Source organism: Lissotriton vulgaris, chromosome 10 (assembly GCF_964263255.1).
Source record: "Lissotriton vulgaris chromosome 10, aLisVul1.2, whole genome shotgun sequence".
NCBI classification, from domain to species: domain Eukaryota; kingdom Metazoa; phylum Chordata; class Amphibia; order Caudata; family Salamandridae; genus Lissotriton; species Lissotriton vulgaris.
The window spans coordinates 448,820,568-448,843,144 of record NC_141698.1 but is presented as its reverse complement, the minus strand read 5'-3'; the positions used below and the strand labels follow the sequence as shown (position 1 = coordinate 448,843,144).

The 22,577-nt window shown below is 44.0% G+C and overlaps 1 protein-coding gene across 1 annotated transcript in view; it reads left to right on the top strand.

Moving 5' to 3' along the window:
- The window catches only part of IFT140 (intraflagellar transport 140), a 1,373,663-nt gene that overhangs the window by 652,268 nt on the left and 698,818 nt on the right, over nt 1-22,577 (top strand). Inside the window, exon 12 of the mRNA XM_086941301.1 lies at nt 10,899-10,990. Coding sequence (XP_086797427.1) covers nt 10,899-10,990 — 92 coding nt within the window. The remainder of the gene's footprint in view (nt 1-10,898; nt 10,991-22,577) is intronic.

Below are 22,577 nucleotides of genomic sequence, written 5' to 3'. Positions count from 1 at the left end.
CCTCCCCATTCTCGCATTGCACACAATATTTCCTATAACAGTCCTATAACAGTCGGCCTTATTGTTAGTCCCTCTCAATATGATGTAAGAATGTCTTATTTACCTTCAATGGGCAAGAGTAAACATTCCCAGCAGACACAGACTCCCCTCCCTCCCTCATCTTTTAGGGCACTTACTTCTACCATTGTCTGCTTCCGTTCTTCCTTCAGCTATGTCAGCTATGTCTTGCATTCAGGCGCTACATGCAGATTACTCCCCATTGCAATACTTCTATTGGCTTTTACCATGGCTAGGTCTACAGCACAACATATATTCAGTTGAGATCTTTGCATCTGTCCCAACAAACACACATGGGTATTGAATAGCATAACACTCCTCACAATCTCTTCTATATATTCCGCCCAAGATGTCCAATATCTCTGGATCTGCAAACATCCCCACACCATGTAGTAAACGTCAACCTGCGTCTTTTAGCTTCTTAGGCAGAAATCAAGTTCCCTGGTGGAAAACCTAGCTATCTTCTCGGGGACAAGAATGTCTGGTGTAAATTATCTGGGTGAATTTAAACCAGGGGTTCGGCGTAACAATATCTGGGTATCCTAATATGTTGGTCCGGGCAGCAATACATGTTCTTTCTCCCTGTGTATTGTTCCCATCAACCTTTATAGAGGATATCTCAATATGAAAGGTAGGTGGCATGGACTAGTATAGGATTATCACTGCATGTCTAGAATTACCCAGCTGTGGTATCTTCAGGTCATAAATTGCCCCATCTCCAAGTCTACTTTTATACTTCTGCCAGCAGTACTTAACCTCATTAATGGTAGCACCTCAAGTCCTTCATGCTTTCCAGCAGTATTCCAAAAATACACCCTTCCCTTAGACTGGCTTGGATCGCTTAGCCTTTCCATTTCCTCCAATCCACCACCCATCGCATCAGCCAGATTAGCTGTGCAGCGAAATAGTACTTCTCCAGTATTGGGGTATCTTTCATAGATTCACATACTTGAATCATTCCACGTCGTCGAAGTGGGATTCTCACAGCACATAAAAAGCAGTAAGTATTTACTCTAACATTAAAGTTAATAGAGAAAAACCATTCACTTTAATATCTCGTCCTAGTCATTAGGTATGGCCCAAACTCCAGCTAATCAGGTGACAGCACCCATTAGAACCCTCTCCACAGAGGCTCCAGGCTCTCAGATTTTCTACCAGACGTCGAGTTAAGGGAGTCTCCCTGAGCTCTGCTCAGTACTTCTTCTTGGCCTTCTGGATTTCGTCAGATATTGCTTTTCAACATGTCCTCTTCTAAAAGATCTCTCTTCAGGCTTTGTGAGTCTTGTGGGAAATTAAGACTTCACTCAGATGATCCCCACAACAAGTGTATCTACTGCCTTCACCCTGAACATCAGGTGAGAGACTGTAACATTTGCAGGACATTTTCTCAAAAAACCTTGATAGATAGAGAAGGATGCCTTCTTCTGTGGTTGCAGAAGCTTAAAACAAAGGACAATCATTTATCTGATGAGGAGAGTGATTCCTCTACAGCATCTAAGAAAAGAGCTAGTGAGGCGGAGCTGGTATCTCCTAAGGCTGTTAAGGTGTTGAAAAAGCATCATCACTTCTCAAAACATGAAGATAAGCCTCCATCTTCAAAGAAGGAACCAGCCCTTCAGGAGACACAGAAAACCGTAGTCCAGGCCTTAATCACCTCTAGTCTGGACTACAGCAACATTCTTCTCCTGGAGGCTTGCAAAGAGGTGACCCGTAAATTACAGACGGTCCAGAACATGGTGGTTCGGCTGCTCTGTAAACTTCCTAATAAATCCTCCACTTCTAATTCTCTACGTAACCTGCACTGGCTCCGTATTGAAAGCCGCACGAACTTCAAGGCCCTCTGCTTTATGCACAGAATCAATGCAGGTCGGGCCCCACCCTACCTTAGTACTTTGGTTCAGCAGTACTGTCCACCCCGTACTCTTCGTTCTTCAAATCAGTATAGGTTCATAGGTTCCAGGGTCCCAGAGTTAAAAGAGCCAGAATGGGTGGTCGCTCCTTCTCCTGTCTGGCTCCCTCCCTCTGGAACTCTCTTCCCCTATCTCTGCATACTGAATCTTGCTATCTCAGGTTCCGCAGAGAGGTTAAAACTTGGTTATTTAACCAATAACTGCCTTCCTTATTCTTCAGTTTGCCCTCCCCCTTAATTTGGTCCTTAGCGCCGGGAAACCTCCGGGTAGCTGTGCGCTTTATAAACTTAAATATAAATATAATAATAAGGGTAAATCTGTGTCCTTTACGCCTTCAAAATCCTCTTAAAAAATGAAGCAGGCATCAAGGTCTCTTCCTGAGACAATCTTACCTCACAGAAAAGATGTTGCGTCGACAAAGACGTCGACGATTCCTTCGTCGATGAGAACTCCTGTCGGCACAACTACGACAACAACATTGACTTTCTCTTCTCCTCAGACCAAGATGATTATTTTGTCAGAATCTTCTCCGTCGAAGTTGGTATCTGTAAAGATGAGACCGTCATTGATGACAACTTCGTCTTCATAGTCATTGTCGATGAAAAAGAAGCAGCCCTTGTCAGGACCTTCCTCGATGGAAGCATTGTCGCTGCGGCGGCTGTCGGCGGCTTTCAGAAATTAGTCTCCCTTGTTGACTACAGTAGCTTTGTCGACTGTAGCATCGTTGACGGAGCGAAGACTTCATATTCAGATAGAAGTTCGTCGACGTCCATACCGTCGACGGAAGAACTGTTGACGAAACCTTCATCTTTGATGTCTTCGTATGTGGTAGGCTTGACATCATCGTCGATGATTGTTCCATTGTCAGTTCTGCCCACTTCTAAGAACAATTCAGGACTACCCAATAGAAGGCCTTCACAGGAGGTAATATTGCCTGTACACACCTCTCCAAGTAAGGTGTCTCCTTGCCCTCCAGAGGAAATTTTTGATTATGGAGAAGATGAAGAGGAATCAGATGATAGGTTTGGGACAGCTCACAGTCCGTCTGAACTTCTCATTAAGTGCCAGGACGATGAAGATGAGGACTGTATTTTACCCTGAGGTTACTAATTAAGAAAGACAAATGGAACAAACAATCCAAATGCCAATTTCTCCTGTCTCAAATTTGCAACATATGGTAGAGGATTACTACCGCAGATTTCCTCCTTCTGAGCCAGCATCTTCAGTTCCTCAGACACCTATTCCACTGCCTTCCTTGCTAGTCAGATCCCCCTCAGGTTTCTCCAGTACCTACATTGACCCAACATCAAGACCAAGAGGTTCATACTACTGATGAAGAGAGAGAAGAGGGATAGTTGGACGAGCGATCCCTTCAACGAATGGGATGACTACCACATCCAGACACCATCGCCCTCCACTCCACCACCTATAGATTCACCACCTAAGGATATAGGGGGCTTCCATGCCCTTATGGAGAGAGTGGCAAAGAGGTTTTGGCTCCCTCTGGTCACTAAACAGACTGATTGTTTCTTATATGGTTTCAAAGAACAAACAAAAACACAGGACCGATCTATCCCAATTGTAGACATCATATGGCAGGAGGGCTTAAAGGTCTTGAAAACGCCAGCCTCAATTCCAGCAGTCTTACCTCAATTGGAAAATAAATACAAGGCCCTGGATAATTCTCCTGCCAGCCTTATCGGGCAACCTAAACCTGATGTCGTAATAACACAGGCGACACAACGTCGTGCCAAAAATCCTGTATCCCCATTAACGGCTCCTCCGGATAGAGATGGAAGACGACTCGATTCCATCAGTAAAAGACTTTCCACCATTTTGGCAACAACTGTCAGAGTGGCCAATTCTCTTGCTATCCTAGGCAGATACGACTGGCAAATGTGATTGAACATTTCACCTTTGCTAGAAAAGTTGCTGTATGAATCCAAGGCTGAAGCATTAAAGATTCTGCAGGCGGGAGAAAGGATCTCGGCTGAGATCATCGACTTCGCAGTGGATGTTTCTTCCACAAGATTCCACCAACTGGCTGGGGCTGCTTCCTGAGGCATTAGGGCTGGTTGAAAGCTACTTCTTTTAGACAAGAAGTACAAACAAAGGTGATCAACATGCCTTATGATGGCGAATCCCTATTTGGTCAGCACACGGACGAAGCCCTTCAGACCATCAAAAAGGATACTGATACTGCAAAGGCTCTTAGCACTCTACAGTTCAAAAAACAGCCCTTTCGGAGAGCAAGAGGTCTTGGCTCATCATACTTTTGAGGAGGCTACAACCAGTATAAGCAATATCAACCGTACCAAGGTCAATCAAGATAGCCATCTGCACAACAGCAACAGTCATTTAAGCAACCTACTGCCGCTTCCTACAAACATTACAGAGGAAAGACTGCCTACAGTGGAAACTGCCCAATGCTGGCCACTGTTCCCATCATGCTCATCTAAAAGAGCTTTTGTCCCAAATAAAAATAATGTTAAAGAAGGGAGCGATCGAAGTGGTACCAAATTTACACAGGGGAACATGGTTCTATTGGAGGTTATTCCTCATAAAAAAAAATCGGGAGAGTGGCATCCAATTTTAGACCTTCGTTGCGTCAACAAATTTCGAAAAAAGCAATCCTTCCAAATGTTGTCTCTTCGGGAAGTGCTTCAATTAATAAATCAGGAAGATTTCATGATGACCCTAGACCTTCAGGATGGCTATTTTCACATCCTTATTCTCCCCAGACACGGGAAATTCTTGCACTTCAGAGTGGCTGGCAGGGATTTCCAATTCAAAGTCCTACCTTTTGGCGTTGGTTCACCAAGGTCCTAGCACCAGTGGCTGCCCATATAAGTCAGGACAGAGTTCAAATCTGCCCTTATCTGGATAATTGCCTCATAAAGGTGAAATTAAATCTTTCACAGTGGCAAGCAGTCACATTCAAAGATGTCTTTCTCTCTTCCAATCCTTGGGTCTCTCAATATATCTACCAAAGTCTCAGTTAACACCCTCAAAGGTGAAAACATTCTTTGGGGCAACCTTGGACACTCATCAGGCATAGGCCTTTGTCTCACAAGATAGACAACAAAAGATTTACAAGTTAGCAACTTTTCTGCTCACAAGACAGTCCATTTTAGTCTGCAAGTACACATTGCTTCTGGGAGTGTTGTCCTCTTGCATTGCCCTAGCTCCCAACTGTCGTCTGCGAATGTGGCCCTTGCAAGAGGAGCTAGACAAGCAGTGGCTACAGATCTCAGGGTCCTTCGACAATGTTAGTAGAATAACACCTCACATGCAAGAAGCTGTCCTATGGTGGACTCGCATCCCAAACATAGCGGCAGGTCTATTGCTCATAGTGGACTCACCAGGTTTCACAATAACAACCAATGCATCCCTCGAAGGGTGGGGAGCACATCTAGAAGGACTGACAGTGAAGGGAAAATGGGACAACCACCTACGAACATTCCACATAAACCTTCTAGAGTTGAAGACAATATTCCTGGCTCTGAAATCTTTTCTCTCAATAATATCAGGAGCTTCAGTAGTAATTCGAACAGACAACACAACACGCATGCATTATTTAAACAAACAAGGGGGGACAAGATCAACTATGCTATTCCTGCAGGCACAGCAAATCTGGGATTGGGCTATACAACATCATATAACACTGACAGCAGTGCATGTTCCAGGAGTGGCCAACATCCTAGTGGTCTCATTGAGCAGGTCAATTACAACCAACCACAAATGGGAGCTTCACCGACCAATGTTGGATCACATATCTCGGTTGCGGGGCAAACCGAGTTTGGACCTATTTGCAATCAGTCTGAACCGCAAGTGGCAATTCTACGCCACTTGGTTAACCTAACAGGGATCGTGCGGGAATGCTTTTTCGATAAATTGGTCAAAGATTATGTCTATGCCTTTCCTCTGATTCCTTTAGACCCAAGGGTGCTTTGGAAGATGAGGAAAGAACCCTGCTGAATATTTCTCATAGCTCCCAGGTGGCTTTGCTAATTCTGGTTCACAGAACTTCTGCTACTATCGAAGTTCAAACCCAGACTGTTGCGCCCATTACAGAACTTACTGACAATGAACTGCGGACAGGCCTGCCATCCAGATCCAACATCTCTGCGATTAGCAGCTTGGCGCCTGAATACTCTGAGTTTGCTAACTTAGTTATACCTGCTGACTGTCGGAAAGTCCTAGCTAATGCCAGAGCGCCCTCCACTAGCAAGACTTATAAACTGAAGTGAAAGAGATTCTGTCATTGGTGTGCAACTTCTGTAGTACACCCTTTTCAGTCTTTTCCAGAACTATTGCTGCTTTTTTTCCTCCAACTGGCAAAATCTGGCCTTTCTTATTCTACTATTAAGGCATTCCTTGCCGCGATTTCCAGGTTTTGACGGCAAAATGGATCACAGTTTCTTTTTTAACAATTTTTATAGCGTCAAATGCCAAATATAATGCAGAGCCCTGTAACCCAGAGGCTATCTGCTACAGTTTGAAGCACAAAATATTGCATTGGGGCGGATAGACCTGTCTTGGCCTGGGATTCGGATTCTGTTAAACGCTCCTCAATCCGGTTCAATCTGTAAGTAATTGGAGTTAATAGGGTTGCTTGTACATTTTCGAGTCTCCTCCACATTTCCTCATTAGAGTTCGAACTGTGACCACTCATAGAGTCGAAATTAAAATCCATGCTAGCGGCAGCTGTATTTCCTTCTGCACTGTGCTAATCAGCTGAAACATGACCTCCGTTTTTGTTGGTCCTTAGCGCTTTCGCAGTGGCGGGCCTCTGTGGACCGCCTCCCCTTTTTATTTTTACTGCTGGTTCAGGAGTCGGTTGATTGATGATATTTTTATTTTTTGATGTGGGTCTGGCCGACTTTCTTAGGAGCGCACTGGAGGCAGTTTTAGTTGTGACTACTGGTGATTTTACAATGTCCTCCCGTGCCTCAGTTAGGGAAGTCACAGAGCTGTTCACCCAAACAGTAATTGTAGGTGTGCTAGAGTCAGCGGCAAGGTTGACTGGGGAGCAAGCTGTCGCAATTAGACCCAGGGATGATCTTTTGGTTTGTTGCGGATCCAGGGATAGACGATGCTCAGTTATCGCTATCTCTTTTTCCAGAACTGACGTTGCCCTTAAAATTAATTGATCTAGCATCCCAGCCATGCTCCTGCCATTCAGTGCACCTATCCTCCTCTTGTCACGCTTGTTCATCCTGATTATGGTATCAGAGCTCACCCAGTCACTATAGACACAGGCCACCAGTTTTTAAAAGGATATGTAAACGGTATTTAGCAAACTAACCTTACAGTAGAGTCGGTTTCAGAGGGGAGGCCCGGCCTGGCCTCGTCCGGTCTCCGACGGGCTCAGACGGGACCGCCCTTGGCCCGGGCTTGGCCCGGCGCGCGTCCCGCGAAGCGGGAGCGGCGAGTGGTTATGGTTATGTCATCGCCGCAAGCAGGCTCAGGTGTGGGCAAAGTCCTCTGGCCCCCTGGGACTCACAGTCTCAATCTCTGTTGTGTCCTCCTCACATGGACAAACGTCTCCCGCAAAGCGGGAGCGGCGAAGGGCTATGTAATCTCCGCAAGAAGGCTCTGGTGTGGGCAAGTCCTCTTGCCTCCTGGAACTTGCAGTCTCGATCTCTGTTGCGTCCTCCACACACGGACGAAGTGGCTCCCGTGAAGCAGGAGCAGCGACGGGCTATGTAATCCCCTCAAGCAGGCTCAGGTGTGGGCAAGACCTCTGGCCCCCTGGGACTTGCAGTCTCGATCTCTGTTGCGTCCTCCTCACACGGACGTAGCGGCTCCCGCGAAGCTGGAGTGGCGAGGGGCTATATAATCCCCGCAAGCAGGCTCTGGTGTGGGCAATGTCCTCTGGCCCCCTGGGACTTGCAGTCTCGATCTCTGTTGCATCCTCATCACACGGACAAAGCGGCATCTTTTCTTTATGGCCATTGAGTATTATACAAAAACTATGTGACACATAGATTAGAAGAATTTTAGGTTCCTGCAGAGGAGCGGGGGCTGAAAGTAGGGTAATTTGATGGGATTGGAGGGTAGCATATTGGTAGAAGTATAATTCGACAATCTAGTCTAGAAGAAGAAGCGGGTAAAAGTGAGTAGCAATGAGCTCAATTACAGCACTTGAGGTCAGGTGGTGATCCATTTGTGTGGTAAATCCTCACTTACCATTTTACTGTTTAAATGGCAGTTCCCGATTCTCACTTTGGAGCTGAGGATCAGAGACTTGAAGCTGTAAATGTTTTTCCCTTTGATGGAATGCATGTGAGGCCAGTAATGATAGTTTGGCCACACAGTTCTTTGTTCGAATTGATAACAGCAAAATTGCAACAGGGATCTCCAGCTGGTGAACTGGTTTTCTATTCAGACTGTCTCCTCCTGATGGGAAAAGCTATCTTGTCTAGTGGTTATAATTAGTGATAGGAACGTTTGTATGTTCAAAGTGCAGTGTTAGTTTGTTCAGACTAAAGTTTTTCCTTTTAAAGGATGTTAAAAGTTCAGAACATGGTCTCTTCTAATCAAAGATTTATTTTCATAATGTAGTCCCTTAGGACCAGGGCATGCTCCTGAAATTAATAACACCAGGCTGTCGTTCCTTTTGAGAGGAATGTGGCATGTGTGGGCACATGTTTTAATACAATATCTTCTGAACAACTCTAAACCATGCCCAGATTGTAATTTCTCTTTGCAGCATAGCTACCATGTTAAAACTGGGGCTTATATTAGCATATCCTTTTTGTTGCTCTTTCACTTAGAAATGATCATATGCTGTACTTGAAGCCCCTTCAAATAGAATTGTCCATGGGTACAGAAGTTGTCATAGGCGTGGAATTTTATAAACCATTTACTTGTCCAAGGGATTAAATCCATCTACTTTCCCTGCATAAAAAAATCATCTTGTCCCATTTCATACCATTCTGTGAGTTGACAAATTATGCCATTTTAATATCAGAGCTCAGATAATATCCTTTTTGATGCCGCCAGGGCTCATGTCAAGCCATGCCTTGGATTTTAGCAAGCCTTTGATTGCGCAACACTTCTGATTATACATAATGCTGAATACACCAGAGTTCCATTTCTGTCACTTGATTATTCAGACACTGTTTATGGACGGTCAGCTTTCTAATCACAGTCGGGCTTTGAATAAACTAGCCCTTTTGTTATGATAGAGTTCCAATTGTAGCGGAGTTCGTGGTATACCACTTTTCTAATTTACCATTGCTGTAATTTCAAAGAAAGGAAGCATCTTGTGATAAGCCTTGTTGAATTTACATTTAAGCATTCACTGAATTTCACTAAATGTTTCTGTACATTAAAGCTGATTGCAGTTGTGGTTCAGTGCTTAGCTGCCATTTGGGATTAATGAAGTCACTCTATCAGAACTTCTCCACTTGCACTCTTTGTTTAGTTTTTTGGGCAAATCACTTCTATTCACTGTACCTTAGTTCTTTGCTTGCCATATTTGTGAGCACAAACCAAGAAATAGATTAATGACTGGTTTCCATATTAAATCTAGATGATCTCCACAAAGTCTTGTCTGAGTAAAAATGTTATGGGTCCAATTCTCAAACCTATTTGCTGATTTAAACTTAGATTACAAAAGTACAAACGTTGGATTTACGCTCATGAAAGGATTTACCTGCAAGAAAATCTTCATATTAGCATGACTCCAATTTAAGGACATTCACCAACTCTCTCTAACCCATTCCCATCCTGGAAAAGGTTGAAAATTTACTCCTGGCATGTGAAGGGGTAAAATGTTTTCCTGGCTTAGAAGAGACCTCCATATCCAAAAACAAAAGGTTGGGGTTTACAGAAAATATTTTTTTCAGGATGAAAATATTTTCTAATTTTAGTAAAAAAGGGTTTAGCAAGTGAAATTGAACAAATTAACATGTGTATATTTAATTGTGTATATTTGATCATGCTAAAATTGAATTCACAAAGGTTTTTAAGGAATATGTGAAGTCCTAAAAGTTGTACATCTGAACCAATGCCTGATCCCAGAACAGTGGGGGCACATTTGTGGTTTTCATTAAGAACGAGGCCCCTACTTTTTTACATGTTGCCTATAATACTCCGTTAATGGTCTTTATCACTATTTCTCCATTATTATTTTGAAAAAATGTTGGCATTTCATATTCATTTTATGATTTTATACTAAAGAGAAAAGGGTTTTAAAGTTATCCTTTCAAATTGAGATATAGTCTAGCAAAGCTCCTGTGAGGTTTGTAAAATTTTTTAATGTGCAAATATTATGTGGGTGCATTTTAAACTGTAAAGGTTTTGTCAACCTCGCTTCCATTCTTTTGCATGGATTTGCATATAATCAAACCGTATTCTGGTGGCATTACATATAGCCACAAATTGATAGTTTTGCCAACATGTGTACATGTTTTTTTGTAATGGATACTGTCGATAATGCAAGTCGAGTTTACTGCCCACTGCATTTCCTTGGCGCGTCCACCCTAACATTCAAGATTTTCCCTTAATGAACCATATATAGGAACTTCATGTACAACTTTGAACATCATTTACATCTGGATGCATATCTTCCTCAACAACAGAAAATCCTCTTTCTCACAACCATATTGCACACTGTAGATTGGAAAACAAAGGGTTTATGCTCAGGGCTTTAGTTTACTTGTCCAGTCAACAAAATAAACATTTGAACTTGTCCTTGATTCCAAACAATGTAGCCCTGCCGTCAGGTGATAGGGATTCCCTGTCCCAGATTTAAGTTTTCTTAAAAACAGAGTTTCCATTCTCACCACTGTTTTGTCTGTTCGAAACTACTGATTGATCAGTATTCAAATGGTGGATCTGATAAACTCTCACTGTAGTCATTTATGTGCTGTGATGGTTCTCTTTCATCCTAAAATGTGTTGTCTCTCTGTGTTTTTCTAGGCGCCTTTTCCTGTGAATCTCCAGTGCTTGCAATGCATGAAGAAAACATTTACACAGTGGAGCCGAACCGGGTGCAGGTCCGCACTTTGCAGGTGAGATGTGGGAAAATAGGTATATCTTACCCTGTAAAATCAAATGTTTAGAATGTAAAAGATAATGGCAAGTGGGTGAAAGTATCCCCAATAAGGCAGTTCCTCAGTGTGTAGCTGAGCAGAGTCTGGCTGTGCAAGTGGTAATTTCTTCTCAGTTGCTGAAATATGTACTTCCACGTTGTACATAAACAGTCTGCATTCACTGATGCCTTTTAATAGGGAATCAGTTTTTTAACTGTTATACCTTCGGAAAGACTGAAGCATGTTCATCCATTGCAGTTCTCTATTTATAAATAATACTTTCCTGTGCAGACATTTCAAACTTAAAACTGCTGACCTCCATTTGGAAATACCTGCTAACTTTTTTCCGACTTTTTTCAATATATTTTATTGATCTTTGCATCATGTACAACATGTATGAGGAGGATTACATTCAAATGATAGGGTTGGCAGAGTGTTATTTGGTGCCGTAATATGCACACACCACAGCACCATATCTAGTACAAGCAGCTTATCTACCTTTTCTTAATGAATTTGACATCTGCAATCACAAAAAATGTATCCTTGTAAATTAACAATGCCACAACTATAAAAGAAGCTGGGCCTGTGGTAGACACCACGTCACTTGTCGAATACTAGTGATCATTAGCATTATTGTGCGAGCTGTGTAACAGTGCTTTGTGGGTATTGCATTTGGTGTAGGTTCCAAAAAATGTTATACCTCTTTTTGTTGCACATACATCTTACGCGGGGATCTCCGAGGGGGAATTACACTATGCAGACATTGCTACCCTTTGAGGGATGAGAGGGGGGTCTCCCAGCATGGTGGCTCTCTAGTATTAGTTGTGTCACAGAAGACCTACTGGTATGTTAGTTGATTAATTGATAGGTCTATCCCATGCTAAGTGCCCCTAACTCCCCTTGTGTCGAAACTTAGTTGTCTTTCTCCTCCCCACCTATGAAAACTTGTAGGATCTCATCCCCACCACATACAATGGAAATATGTTAAACATACCTACCAGGTGACAGCAAAGTTAGCCAGCTGTGCACTCCAACTTTACATTGTGGCAACACCTACCTCTACTGAGGATATGACTGGGCACACTTAATTTGTTTTTTCTTTTTCTGTGCATCAATACTGTTATGCCAATAAATCAGCATGGTTTTCTTACTGAGCTCTGTCTCATATTGTTTGTTTCTAGAGATTCTTAGTTAAATCCTTTTAATATATGTGCCTTTGTGTGTAACTCACTGACACACATGACAAATGAATGTGATTTCATGGCTTTGATATGTCACCCTTGTTTACAACAAATGCAACACATGTTTAGGTAATGTTGTTTGGGAGAGGAGTGTGTGGATGGAACAGTACTGAGAGCCAGTGTGAAGTCCACACCCATTGATCACACATGGAAACACCTGTGTTCTTCGAGTATATATCTGGTTCTATTTCCATTACGAGGAGACTCTTTGTCCCTTGTGGGTAAACATAGAAATCCTAACAAACTTACATAGCTTTAGTGACTTCCTAGATTCTTGTGGAATTGTCTGCCTCTTTGCTGGTGGTTATAATGTTTGCATCATTTTAAAATAGATTTGAATAGATCTGCAAAACCAATGCGTTTTAGTGTTTCTTACACAAAAGGAGGGCTCCAGGCTTTTCAAGTAAATTTGTTAGTAATTTAATTGTATAAAGGACGGCTCAGTGTGCAACCTTTGTACCCTCCTCATCTTTCCACATGATTGTATGCTTGGGTTTGGTAGTCATGTATCAAATTGTGGACCGTCAAACTTCACACAAGACAACCAACCCTTCCCACTATTCAGCCTTCATATCCACAGCCAATTTTCCAAAGCTGTGCCCCAGTGGAAAAATAAATATGCTCAACAAGTTGCCCAGTCTATCTGACCACTCTCTGATTCACCCCAAGCACTGAGATAGGCCTGCTGCAACCTGTTTGACTCTACCCTCCAAACGTCAAGACTCCCAAAATGCTCCCTGTTTATGCCACTCTTTGCATTGCTACACACATGCCAGAATGTGTTGGCTGTGACAAGTTTGAGTCATTCTTCCTGACCTCGGATAAGGCACCAAAACACTATTGAAACTCTCTACAAACCCACCCTTGCAATTTCTCACAACTAAGGGTTTCACCTCTAAGTCAGTCATAAAAAAATGAAGCAGCTATTTGTGCTTCTCTCCTAAACTCCTCCAATTCACTCCATGTGTATGCAGCTACTTGATTGGAGCATCCCTCTGAAAGTTATCTACAATATCAAAACTCTTCTCAAAGAGGCCACTTCATTAAGCCACTCTCTACCAGTCAAGAGCAGTGAACGTAGTAGTATCTTTTTACTTTCTCACCAGAAATCCCTTCATGGCTTCATCACATGTAGGATGCTCTAAAGCAGTGCTACAGTATAATGGAATAGTCATACTTTAGACCTTAGTTACCTTGACTCCTTTGACTTAAGTATCTTAGTCGTGTCATTAATTCTTGGATCCTGCAACACTTAAGACACATGGCATCTTGATTATGTCAGACCTACTAAAGACCTAAGCGCCTTTACAAAGTTTGCAGTGGCTACACACCTCCGAACAGTATTAAATTTTTTCCTACCTGGATAGCTAGTGCTTTCGCTATATGAAATGAAATATCAGAGTCATATTAACCAGAACCACCATTAAGAACGGAAGAATTTTATTCCTGCACAAGGAAACAAGAGCATCTTAGTTGTGGGATTTTCCAATGGTGATTTCTGTTAGAGATTCCGACCACACCTGGTTCAAGCAAATGTTTTGGGCTATTCTGCCTTCAAATCTCATGTGATGTTTTTTTATAAAGTCTATTGTTGGGTCTTGTTTGTTAGCCTTCTCTGTAATTAACTACCATCTGTTCCTCCTGCTACATTCCTACATGTAGCATGGGACTGGCATCGGATTGCAGAATTCTGGTCCAAAATATTCACAGCAGTGAATCAAATTATTGGAAGATTGGATGTCCCGACCCCCGCCTTGGGCCTATTTGGCTATGTTAAAAAACACTGCCAAAGCAGCTTAAGCTACCTGTTATTCTCCTGCTTTTTGCCAAACGGCAGGTCGCAATACATTGGGGGAGGAAAAGGGTGCCCTCACACAAGGGATGGATGAGCGAGATTCAGAGGTGTGTGGTTGTGACGTGGTACATTTCTCTTTCTGTCCACTCTTCTAATTCCTAAATCTAATTCTATGCCTTTCTTTCCAACATCCAAAACTACCAGTACTATCCCACCACCTTATAATTAGGTTTGATTCATATAATTTATGTAATTACCATAAGGTGTCTAAATCTTTACATAGTCTTTTTCTGTGTTGGCAATACTTACCGTTTGCAGAGCTATTGTTGTATCATAAACTGCGTGCGGCATGCTGTGCCCTATGGGACGGTTTCCCGGCGGCCCCTGCACCGTTGCCTGCACTGGAGAATTTGTTGAAATCCCCATCTCCCCGTAAACTCATAACACGCCTATATACGCAAATGCAAAACACAGCCCCGTTGGTGAAACCGAAGTCCCTTCAGTGCTGGAACGCTGAGCTCACTACTCCGCTAACTGAGTCCCAGTGGGAATTCTGTTGCGGGCAACTCACCAAACTTTCCCCAAATTACAGACTCCGATTGATGCACTTTAAATATCTGCATAGGTACCATAGGACACCTGTGGGTATGTGCCGTATGGGTTTGAGGGAGGACGATAGCTGCCGGCACTGCAATTACACTCCTGCTACATTCCTACATGTAGCATGGGACTGCCCTCGGATTGCTGAATTCTGGTCCAAAATATTCACAGCAGTGAATCAAATTATTGGAAGATTGGATGTCCAGACCCCCGCCTTGGGCCTACTCGGCTATGTTAAAGAAACACTGCCTAAGCAGCTTAAGCTACCTGCTATTCTCCTGCTTTTTGACAAACGGCAGGTCGCAATACATTGGGGGAGGAAAAGGGTGCCCTCAGTCAAGGGATGGATGAGTGATGTTACATACGGTCACACACAACAGAACACGTTTTGGGAACTCATGCCCCCGACCTCCAGACCCCGCAACATTTGGGAACCTTTTGTGGCCTGGGCCCAAGGTCAGCTTGAGCCTCTTGCGTCCGCACATACTGATGAGGCGCCAATTGTGGAATGAGCCAATATATCTCATTCATTTTTGACAAGTTTGCTGTCTTTCACTCCCAGTATCCATAAATTTATGTTGGTTTGGAATGTCCGGGTCACTCGCCCTTTGTGAGATACTTTGCAATGTTGTCTACTGTATCAACGTTGATCACCTGAAGTTGTGATGCTTATATCTATTGTAGTAGTGAGTACGTGGGTCGCTCTGCGATATTAACTGTGTTATGTAATGGATAATTCATGAATAATGTACATCCTATACTGCTGTCAAATCATGCTGGCATGTTGTGTTGTAAATGTACGCTGTTCTTTTTAAAAATGTCAGTAAAACATTTTTTTTAAGTTTAAAGTAGGCAATCCCATCGGTGTAAAATACAGCCTAATAGCTAGAAAGTACTGCAATTTTATAGGAGGAGAATGAATAGTATTGCTGTCCAACCCCCCGAAAGTATTCCCTTTCAAAATCTCAGTATGATGTTAATGCTCATTTCCTAGCGCCAAACTGAAAGGAATATTATGTTAGCCCGGGTATTTTGATTTCACAACAAATTATTATACTAAGCAATGCACTTTTCCATGACTACGACAGAACAGTATATTTTTATATCTGGGAGTGTTACAGCCACCTTAATCTTTGGATTGATGAAGTTTAGTCCTAAATACCCTTTCGTTTTTCCTGGCTCATACTAATGATACAATATATAACTGTACTTTTGGTAAGACTTTTAATGGGACCATCAAAGCTGGAAATAAAGCAACAAGCATTGGCATAGCCAATAGGTCTCACTTTTGGGACCTTATAAGTATTTAATTATGCAGCACAATATCCTTGCATGGCTAAACACTTATAAGCTCCCAAAGGCGAGACCTATTGGCTATGCCAATGCTTGTTTGACTTGCGGCTCTCCTAACGCGTTGTTTTTTGGTCATGTGACTCAGGCTTCACCTGTAAATTGTGGACCTGACTGTGTGTTCTTCCGGTGAACTTTATTTGTGCCCTACCAACATTTGTGAAGAAGAACTGAGTTGCAATGGAGCTTTTGCATTGCTTAAGTGAAAAACTAAAAATAAACCAAAGTTGAGTGAATTTGATTCCAGCAAGGCAGAGCGAGTGTTGTGTCAATCAGGGTTTTATGCAGTACAGACTCATGCGGGGTATGGCTAGTTTGCAAGCTGACGCTGATGCTCTGTACTGCATTGCTCACACTCGCCTTGTACTCTGTAATGTCGGGTTCAAAGGCAGGCTCTAGTTTACCGGATAAGATAGCTAGTTTGCTGCAGTGCAGAAATGTTTAATCGAAAGGAGACAGATTAATAAAGCCCAGTGCTTCACGCACTGAAGGAAAATGAAGCTGATGAGGAGGGAGTGGGAGAAGGGAGGGGTAGGGGAAGGGATTCACTTGCTGAAGGAAAATGAAGCTGACGAGGAGGGAGTGGGAGAAGGGAGGGAGTAGAGCAGGGGATTCACACGCTGAAGGAAAATGAAGCTGAAGAGGAGGGAGTTGGAGAAGGGAGGGGGGAGGGGATTCACGCGCTGTAAGGCTTAATGAGCCATTACAGAAAGCCAGATGGCGGCTGTGCACGTCCACGTGCGTTACGGCACCCTGGAGGCCGGCAAAAGCCTTTGGTAGCACTTTGAAAAGCCAGTTAATAAATGTCTCACCAAAGTAGCGCATGCGCTGGCTCAGGCGAGACCTACAAATCCTTGGGAACACTATTAACACTAGTTGCTGTATTAGTTGACTTTAAACTGCTTAACCTATCTGCCATCTTTGATATGGTGGATCATGCCATACTGGTCAGGCATTTTGAGGACGTAAGCCTCTAAGAAAATGCAGGACCATGGTTTGCATACTTCATTTTTGGAAGAAATCAGTTTCTTACTCTCCCCGCCCCCAATCTAGGATTCACAAGTGCTGCTATTCACGTTCAGTGTCCCCAAAGCTCATCACTTTGCCCTTTCATGTTTAACATGTATCGCCTCCCACTCCTAACTATCATTAAGAATGTTGACTTAATCTCATACATCAATACATACTGTGGTTGTACAAGCCAGTGGATGAAATTAAGCATATACTGGACAATGGTGTGGAAAGGCTATTTTACTCTGGATGAACAGTAACTGTTTGAGGCTACATATCTCTGAAACATAGATGCTGCTGCTTTGTCAAACTTCCCCTGGGTCTTGTACCTTTTGGCCCCTCTAAATGAGAGATGCACATGTTGTGGTGGACAAAATAAAGAGCCTCAGTTGCCGTTTTAAAAAAAAGACCTCAACCTTTTTTTTTGGGGAGTTTTATACAGCGCAAACTTGACCCGGTATCGGGTATCAGAGCGCTTTACATAGCACCAGTTGCGTTACAGGAGGACACATTAATTTTTGTTAGGCACGGGGAGATTAAGTGATTTGCCCATAATCACAGGATGTTCAGTGTCATTGCCGAGACTCGAACCTGGTTCCCCAGATTCGAGGGCAACCGCCCTAGCCATTAGACCAACTTCTCTCCCCAACCTTTCAACTCAGATGAGTTCTATTGTCTCTACCTTTTACTTCCAAATGAGAACCCTCAAGAAAATAATTCCTTTTGTTCAAGCACACCTATGAGCCTGTGTAGTTTACAGAGCTATTATCTCTAGAGTGCCCTATGCCAATGCATGTCATCTTGGATTTGAAACCGCTTCTGTGCACACTTTACAGTGTTTTCAGAATATGGCTGTGCTGCTTGTTTCCAATCTTAGAAGGTTTGAAATGGTGGTGAAGGCTCAATATAGACTACACTGGCTGCCAGTTACTAAATAGGTCCAATATTGTATGCTCTGTTTTGCCACTAGACAAATATGGGTCTGCCTTGTTATTCTGGCAGAATTTGTTGATTAGATAGATATGTAAGCCATCTTTCCTTCCTGCTTCTTTATCTCTGCTGCATGTGCCCCGGTTTTCAAAGGTAAAAACTGGGGGCATTCTTTCTCAGTATCAAAACCCTCAATGTGGAAAGCCCTCTGTTAGGGCTGCGGGAGGAATAGGCAATACACTGATCTTAGTTTTCAAAGGATTTATTTTGGAGTACAAAGAGTCCGAACTCTTCTTCTTTGCTGTTGTCTTCCCCCTCGGAGATCGGCTTCTAGCTGCCTTCCTGATCCCAGACTCCGCAGCTGAGGCGCGATGGTCCCTGTCGAGTCTCCGTCGCGGGACAGGCTCGTCAACCTCCGTCGTGTCGTTTGTGTCAATGCCCAGTGGAAAAGAAAGATAGCAAGTGTCAGTGGACTGCCCCCAATGGTTTTAATACCTATAGGGAAAAGGAGTGAGGACTACCCTAACCGTGCACCTGTCTACTGAAACGCCGTAGTGAGGGGAGGAAGGAATTTGTGCTCAGGGAGAGGGGCACCAGGACCAGATAGGGTTGCCTCAGGGTACGTCGGTACGTGTAGTTCTGCCCGTGACCCAGCCCCGGACTTTGTCACGTACCTGGCGGAGCCATACACCTCCCGCGGGTGTATGGCTGGGCGACTCGTAGTATCGGTGGCCTCCTGGCTTCTCTTCCTCAGTCGTCCCTCTCGTGCCTCCGGCTCTGTTCTCGTCTCGTCTCTCCTCACTCTGCTCCGCTTCGCTGTCTTCTCCAACTCCGCTCCGTTTCTCCGTCTCCTCCTCCTCGGTGAACAAGCACACCCCTGATACGTTCTGTGCCGTATATGACGTCTCCGTGTCCTGACGTGACTCCTCCCATTGGTAATCCCAATCTTCGTTAAAGGGCCAGAGTTCTGATTGCGAGTCTGCGTTTGTGTTGGGGTTCTGTAGAGGGTACAATTGGTTAAAGGCAGAGTTTGTCCGTATTGTCTTTTCATCTTGATCACATTCCGCATTTCTGGACACCCCCATATTGTTACACCCTCCCACTTCTGGTATTATTAAAGCACAATTTTGATGGTTGCTGGAAGGCTCTCAAGACCCACCTTTTTGTTGCGCTTTATAGATTGTCAAGAGTTTTTCTCTTCTCCTATCGCCAAGATTCTCTTGGACAAAGGTTCATGCTTTATAGGTTTTACATTCATTAATTCATTCATTCATTCATTCAGGGTGTCGAATTATAAAAACAAATGTAACTTGTCTCATTTGTAACAATCTTGTTTGATTTGCTTAATTATTAGAACAAAGGTGATATTAAACATATGAACTTTCCTGGGTGCGTTTCAAGATATCTGAAGCTTTGCTGTTTGGACAGGTATAGGATCAGAGTGTTGAAGGTTATTATGTTTAATTTTATCTGGCACAGCCAGCAGAGACAAAGAAGGTGGCTGGAGACATCGCTTATCAATCTACCTAGTAAACAAATTCATATAAAATGCATATAATATTGAAACAGTTTAGAAACTGGTAGTCCATTTAGTCTCTGTCGAGCCTCCGACAGCCTGTCAAACTGGCAGCCCGTACTGTCTCTATTGAGTCTCCTAAACCTCATCAAACTTTCTAAGATTGAAATCAAGCTGTGCAGTCCCTCCCCAACAGTGCCCTCCCTTCAGCTCTTGAGCAATAGCGGCGCCATGACCATCAGGCCATGCACAAAAGCCATCAAGCCCCCCAGGAGCATCTGTGGAGTAGCACAAGATCGTGCTGCTGCAAAGGTATGCGGCCAAACCAGGCCTCCTGTTGAATGAGCCCTCAGTTCCTTGCAGGACAAACCCAAATTAGGGAACATCCAGGCCACGTACTGAGACCAAGTAGAGGTAGTACACTCGATTCCCAAAACCCTGAACAGTGCATGCATGCACCCTACCAGATGCCAGAGCTACCTGAAGGATCCTTCACAAAAGTCTCCCCATTGACCCCCCACTCCCACCCCCTGTGGTGGCCATAATATATTCAGGGTTGGGTGGTAAAAAACCACATGAAGCAGTGCTGCACACACTTTTGGAGGCACATCACAGCTAGGATTACTTTCCAAAGCATGGACCAAGGATGTGGGATCCAAACATTGAGACACTATATTTAGTTCACAGTCCGGACTGACACTTGAAACTTAAACTTTTGACCCAAAGCCTGGAATCTTATCCATTCGGCCTTGAATGGACAGCAGCAGTAAAGACCAAATCAAAGCAGTTCATACAGTCCATGCACAACTCGGGCGCCTGAGGATCCATTCTCAAAAAAAGGACAGCACTGCTCGGAAACAAGATCAGAGACATCTGAAATAGATGTGCTTCATCGAAACTGTCCGGAGAATGAACAGCAACACCCTGCCTATTGGAACATTTGGCTAAACTGACCAAGGCAGAATCCGGCAGACACCAAGAAATAGCAAAGCACCAGCACCAGCACCAAACCTGTAAGGCCAAGCAGTGTGACATAGACACATTACACAGACAGGGCATCAGGATATGAACCAATGACCCCATGAATATAGTCAAATGCACTACCACTGAGCTACCAATATATAGGAGGACACCAAGTACCTGTGTGACGAGATTGCCAAGCCAGGACATCACAGGCACATGGAGCTTGAAGCCCAAGTCTTAGATTAACTGTCAGACATCCAGAAATCCCATAACACAGGTAAAAATGCAACGTGAATAATATGGAACTCAGAACAAGTGGCCACCATCTAGACATAGACAGCTAACTAAGCCAAGCTCAGTGATTTACCATCCTCAGCAAAAAAGAAAAGGCGGACTCTGCCTTAGAAAGATTTTGAAAAGCAAAGCCACTCCCTGGGCCTATCTCTGCCTGTTCTGCAGTTCCCCCAGGAATTTCGCCCCTTTCGAGGCTTTGGCAGGGGATAGTTGTAAAGGGAACAACAGAACTTGCCTTGACAACAGACCTTTCAGTCCTTTCTTGGTAGATGCAGGGGTTCAGGCAGGCAATGTCCAGGTCCCCCGGAGCAACAATCTACCCAAACCCCAGCTCCCCCACTTAAATTCACCCTCTATGTCACACGATCGCCCGATGGGAGGTTGCATCACCTTTTACCCCCTAGGTGGCGGAGCATCACATCTGACCAATGGGTGCTCCAAATTGAGGAACACAGTCACTTCCTACCCTTCCTGTCACATCTCCCGATATGTCACCCCAACCACAACACCTCCCAGTAGACAGCTTGTCCATATTCCTCGGAGAAGTTCAGGCTCTCTTGGACAAGGGAACAATAGAGAGAGTGCCGGAATCTGTAAATAGGACTGGCTGTTACTTATGCTATTTTCTGGTGCCAAAGGATGAAGCCCTTCTTTCCATCCTAGATCTACACCCTCTGAACATCTTCCTCTAGTAGGACAAGTTCAAAATGCTCACCCTATCTCAAGTTCTGTCTGCTTGGACCCAGGAGACTGGATGGTGTCGATGGATTTACAGGACGCATATTTTAACTCTGCCGGCATGCAATCTACGAATCTTATCTGCGGTTTCAGGTGGACCAAGAGCACTTTCAGTTCTCTGTGCTGCACTTTGCCGTACCGGTGCAGCTCAGGTGTTCACAAAGTAGATGGTGGTGTTCGAGCCCCATTTGTGGAGGTTGGAAATACCAGTTTTCCCATATATCTACAACTGGCTAATGAAGGAGGGCTCACTTGAAACTGTCATAAGCTACCTCCAGATGACCTATTGACATAGTTAGGTTTCCCCTAACACGGGGAAAAGTAATGACGTCACACCTGACTCCTCCTCGATTGCTCACCTTTATTGGAATCATCCTGGATACAGTGCTCTTCCAGGCCTTTCGTCTACCTCAATGAGTCCAGAACATTTGGGCTATGATACTGATGTTTCAACCCTTGACCTGGGTATCAATGAGAAGCAGCTCAGAGGCAACTGGGCTTCTTGGCCTCCTGCACCACGGTAGTGGGCACTACCTCCGGGTGCTGCAGTGGCATTTGAAGTCTCTGTGGGCTCTGCACCAAGGAAGCCTTTTGGATTCTATTGAGGTGTCGAAAGAGACTGCGAAAGATATTCCGTGGTGGTTGCTTGGCTGCAGTTGGAACAGCGGTGGACCCCTCTCCCTACCACACTCAGTTGTGATGGTTGTCTTGTTCCTGGGTTGTGAAGGCCATCTGTGAAAGGTGGAGACCAGAGGACTCTGGTCTCTAACAGAGAACCTTTTCATGTCAACTTATTGGATTAATGGTCAAATCGTTTTGGTTTAAAGGCGTTCATCCCAATTCTCAAGGGGAAACTGGTACAGTTGCTCAGAGACAACATACCCACTATATGATACTGCAACAAACTGGGTGGTGTGGGGTCATGGGTCCTGTGCCAAGAGGCTCTTCGTCTCTGGAAATGGCTGACCCCTCAGAGCAATTCCTTGATCGCCCAGCACATCAAATGATCATTAAACACTATTGTGGACAAACTCAGCAGACTTTTCCTAGAGGATAACAAATAGCAGTTACACTTTGAGTTGGCACCGGCCATCTTCCAACAATTAGGAGAATCCTGGCTCAATCTAT